The sequence below is a fragment of the Balaenoptera ricei genome, chromosome X, assembly GCF_028023285.1.
Source record: "Balaenoptera ricei isolate mBalRic1 chromosome X, mBalRic1.hap2, whole genome shotgun sequence".
Lineage (NCBI taxonomy): Eukaryota > Metazoa > Chordata > Mammalia > Artiodactyla > Balaenopteridae > Balaenoptera > Balaenoptera ricei.
The window spans coordinates 13,902,997-13,907,832 of NC_082660.1; the positions used below are offsets into that span (position 1 = coordinate 13,902,997).

At 43.1% G+C, this 4,836-nt stretch overlaps 1 protein-coding gene across 3 annotated transcripts in view; it reads left to right on the plus strand.

Moving 5' to 3' along the window:
- TXLNG (taxilin gamma) overlaps positions 1–3,790 on the plus strand; it is a 59,798-nt gene extending 56,008 nt beyond the window's left edge. Inside the window, exons 10-12 of one of the 3 annotated variants that reach the window (XM_059910575.1) lie at positions 606–902; positions 1,016–1,054; positions 3,644–3,790. In XM_059910575.1, coding sequence (XP_059766558.1) covers positions 606–896 — 291 coding nt within the window. In that variant the 3' untranslated portion in view covers positions 897–902; positions 1,016–1,054; positions 3,644–3,790. Of the gene's footprint in view, positions 1–605 lie in introns of all 3 variants that reach the window. The other 2 variants (XM_059910574.1, XM_059910573.1) reach the window with 2 other exon arrangements.
- Positions 3,791–4,836: the final 1,046 nt, after the last annotated feature.

A 4,836-nucleotide genomic window follows, 5' to 3' on the forward strand; every position in this document is an offset into this window, starting at 1 on the left:
CCCACCTGGCCGAGCCTGGGCCAGGTTCCCTGGTGCCAGCACAGGCCACTGACTCAGGTGCCTCTCTCCCCGCCTCGACTTACTCTCTCCCCGCCTCGACTTACTCTTTCCGAAAAGGTAGCATAGTACTTTTTGCCAGTCTTACGAAGCTGAGGTGTACTGTTTGCAAACACTAAATATCACACCTTAATAAATCCTGTTCTCGTCTGAGGATTGGTAAAAACAAGAGAAATCTAGGTGGAAATAAGATGAGTCCTTCTCTTTTTAAGCAGGCCCTTCATTTTTTATCTGCTAGTCTTTGGTGGAGAGCATCTTCAATTTCCTTAGTAATTCATCAATACAAAATGCTTTTAAAAGTGGGCTTTGGTTCTTTTTAAGAAACATGACAGAGGGAATTTCATTTTTGTCACCCCAGAACCACGTTAATTGGTGTCTGTAGCTATGTGTGCAGAAGGCAGGTGGTGGGACGTTGGGAGGTGTTGAAGAAACTGAACATGTTCAAGAGGTGATCCAACAAGTGGCCCAAAAGACTTAAATTTGTTGTATCCGGTAACCTAATTCATATTCAGTTGGGTTACATAAATCCTGTTTTTTCCTCTTTGCAGAAAACTGTGCGAGATAAAGAGTACAAAGCCTTTCACATAAAACTGGAACGGCTGGAGAAGCTGTGCCGGGCCCTGCAGACGGAGAGGAACGAGCTCAGTGAGAAGGTGGAGGTGCTGAAGGAGCAGGTCTCGGGGAGGGCGGCGGGCGGGGGCCCAGCGCCGCCCGGGGCCCAGCCCTGCGCTGCCCTGGCTTCTGCCGAGGAGCCCAGCGCCGCCTGGCAAAGCACTGCCCGTGTCAGCCTGGAGGCCGAGTCCCCGGGTGCCGGGCCCAGCATCGAGTCAGTTGACTGAGATCAAGTACGATCACTGTATCGAGAGCTCTATTTTGTGTATAACTTTCTCTGTTAGTAGTAACTTGGTTTTGTGGTGAAAATTTTCTTACTTTTTCTACCATATCTGTATTTTCTTAGCACTACTGGACTTATGTGGTACAGGAGGCTGCTTGGCAGGTTTGAATAGTTTTACTCTCTACATTTTCCTCAGCTGTGTTGCACATCTGCCTCTTTCCCCTTCATCGGAATGCATGTGCTCATTGCCTTTCTCCCTCTCCCCTGCTGCTTGCACAGAATTGTCCAAATTAAAATGTCACTCACCAGGGCTGACCATTACAAGGGAACTTTGTTCTGATAACGGTTCCCCCCCCACCCCCCCACCCCGCACCCCACCCCGCGGCTTGTGGGATCTTCGTTCCCTGACAAGGGATTGAACCCAGGCCTCGGCAGTGAGAGCACCGAGTCCTAACCACTGGACTGCCAGGGAAGTCCCTGATAATGGTTCCTGATGTGAAAACAATACTCGTTTAAACATCCTGCCCCCCCCCCAATTAATATTACTCAAAGAAAAATATCAAGATGATTACATATTTGTCTAATAGCCCATTTTAAATGCCAAGTAAAAATAAAACTCTAGGCTTGGGTCAGAAACAAGCATAGTATATTTGATTCAAATTAGCTTTTTGATACTTATATCACTTGACAAATTGAGATGCCCGCAAGCCTAGACTTCGTTTTGGCAGAATATGTACATAAAGGTGTAACTTTTAAACAAAGTAGTATATACAGGCAAATCACTGGAGAGACAGGGCTAATGTTTATGTGATTAAAAACAGTCCCATCGCTCTGTTTTCAGGATAGAAGCAGTATCTGAATTTGGACCACCTGGATGCCCGCTGTGTGGGGAGCCTGGTGGTTTGTTCGCTTTTCACTCGGGAGTTGGGTGCGCATCCTCCACTCCCCACGGAGAGCTGCCACTGACAGTCCTTTGTCAGTCAGTGTAAGGCGATGAGGGTAAAATCATGTGTGGCTTTCCTTGAGCGGAAGTCCCTCCACTACCTTCTGGCTGCTTGAAAGTTGGTGTCCAACTGTTCCGACAGTCCAAACAGCACCCGTTCTCCAGGGTTTTTTAAAGGGAATTTTAATTATGATCATGCTAACTGAAACTGATTCCATTTCTAAAACAGAAAGACTGGAACCAGCATTTTTAACTTTGAGGAAACTTGGCAGAGAGTTAAGTAGCCAGGATCTATTTCTTACTTATGCTTTCAGTCTGTTTCTGCCCCTTTTCTTAGTGGTTTTTTGGGGTTTTTTTTTTTTTTAGTAAAAACCAGTATTACCAAGGTGTCTACACTTGGAATGGGGGACTTTGGAAATGCAGCACATCACTTTTGGATTTGCTCTCTAACTTCCTTTGTTCTTCACAGTGTCACATGTGGTCGAGCTTATACACATCATTAACCAGGCTGCACTGATGAGAGTTCTGACTTTGTCCCTGGTATAATTTGCATTGAAATACTTTATGAAATAAAAAGGCTCTATTAGAACTGATGTTAGCACATTCCACTGAGCAAAACTATCAAACTGACACTTCTTATATTGCTTACTGGACCGAATAAACTCTCTTCTGTCCAGTTAAAAGGGTTTTTCTCTTTGTTAAAAGTTTTATTTGTCCTGTCACGTTCATGGTCTAAACTGGGTTGAAGAATTGAAAATTGTCCAGTAGATAGGCAACAGCGCCTGGAGTGGCGGATTATATCTAAGCTTCCGCCATCAGTCATGTTAATCAAAGGGCCAGACAGTGAAGGAAAAGAAACCCACAAAGTTGCTTATCGAATTACTGTCAAAATGAGTCGGAAGCAAAAACAAACACATCCTCCTCCAACAGCCTTTTATAGATATCCCCTTCGGTTTCTAAATGAAATACTGGATTCATTTCCCTGAGAGGAAATGGAGGTATACATCAGAAATACACTCTACTGTAAAATTAGTACTAATGATCCCATATCACAAGCGCTCTGCTGGATGTACAGCTCTTACTGTCTTAAGCCATTTGTGTAGCCCGCCACGTTTCTTTGTGGTGCTTGTCCTGTGTGGAAGATTGTAACGGACCTGTTGCATATTTTCAAGGGCTTTATAAAGCGACGTGATTTACAGTACTTGGCCTGCTGCTTTTGGCTTACTGTGTATTTTTAGCTAGATGCTCTCATGGTGTTTAAAGGACATGGATTCTCTCTGGGGTGCATTTGGTATCCTTTCAGAATCTCTCCTCCCATTACCCTGTGAATAAATACAAAGGGGACCCTCTGAGAAGGACATGCTCCTAAAGCAATCACCTCGCCAGCCCAGTGTTGTGGCTTTGTAGCACACCCTGTTTCTACCACATTCTAGAACACTGTAATGCTACTAAGGCTGGCCCAGGAAAGATTGAAATGTCAAATTTGCTTCAACTGCATTTGTTGCACCATCATGGAATCTTGATGTATATTATTTATAGTGGCAGGAGACTCCAAGGAGAAGAGAAAACTTGGGTCTTGGATAATGGACCATTTCATCCTCAGACTTGTAGGAGTACATTTCTTGGTCTTGAGACCAGTATTTTTTAGTTATGTATGCAACTGCCTTTATTACACCTGGTTGTCAATTCAATTCTCAGGTGTTGCAGAAAAATCTACCTCTTTCAGACTGTAGATGGAAATAACTGTGAAAAAATGATGCAGATATCTTCTAGTTTGTGCTAATAAACACACTGCTTTATTTTTACAGCCCGCGTCTTTCATGAGGATACGAATTGTTAAGAGGCAGTCTTGTTTTGCTTTTCAAAGACATTTTGTAGAGATTTTTCACTAATGTGAATCTGATTTTATCTACTCAATTCTGTATAGATTAAGTAAATATGTATGATAAATTTAACAGCTTCTGTGTATTCTTTTGTTGCCCATGTGACCTTAATGCCTATCAAGTGCAAAGACAGTTGTAGATACTGTTCCTTGTGCCTTAAAAAATAGTTTCATTATTGTATGATTTAAGAAAGAAGGGATGGGGCACCAGCCACTCAGACTGGGTGACAGAAGACGAGTTTTATGTAGCCAGACCCTTGTTTTAACCTCTAAAATAGAGGACTAGGAAAACTCTACAGTGTAGTTGCTGTCAAAGCTTTAAAAATCTACAAGGACTGGATTTCTTCAGTTTGGGCGCTCTTAGCACATTCCAGGGTGTACCTATCTATCTATCTATCTCAACAGCAGAAGGGTAGGTATGTACACAGGGGCACATAGGAAAAACCTTATTTGATGGTGAGCAAAAAGTATTTAAGCACGTATAGTCAAATATAAGAAGGAGTTGCCAAACTTTTCCTGTAAGTCAGTCAGTCAGGTAGAATAAGTATTTTAGGATTAGTGTGGTTGTCAAACAACCTTTAAAAAATCAATGTAGAGAATTCCCTGGCTGGCCAGTGGTTAGGACTCTACGCTTTCACTGCCTGGTCAGGGAATGTGCAGTGCAACTGACTGACTGACTCAATAAAATTCTTAAAAAAATTTATTTAAAAAAATCAATGCGAAAACCATCCCTAGCTGGCAGGCCTCACAGGAGAGGTCGAGGGCCAAGCTGCAGGCCAGTTTGTCCCCTTTGCTCACCTGCCACACAAGCTTCTGTTCTTTCTTGGGGAGAAATCTCGTGTTTGTTTAAAGCCGCCCAAGTTAAGGCAGAAATAGCATATGGGTCAAATGACATGTAAGTTAGGTAGTTCTAGATTCACCAATCAAGCACAAAATACAGACACCTAACTAACTTCTCCCCACGTCTGCATAGGATACCATCACGTACCTTGGAAAGAAATTCAGGAAGTTCTCAGCATGTATACCCTGACAGCCTCCTCATAAAAAAGGGACATACATAGATACATCCGTACACACACACACCCCCGCTAACCCAGGTTCTAAAAGAATAAAACAAAG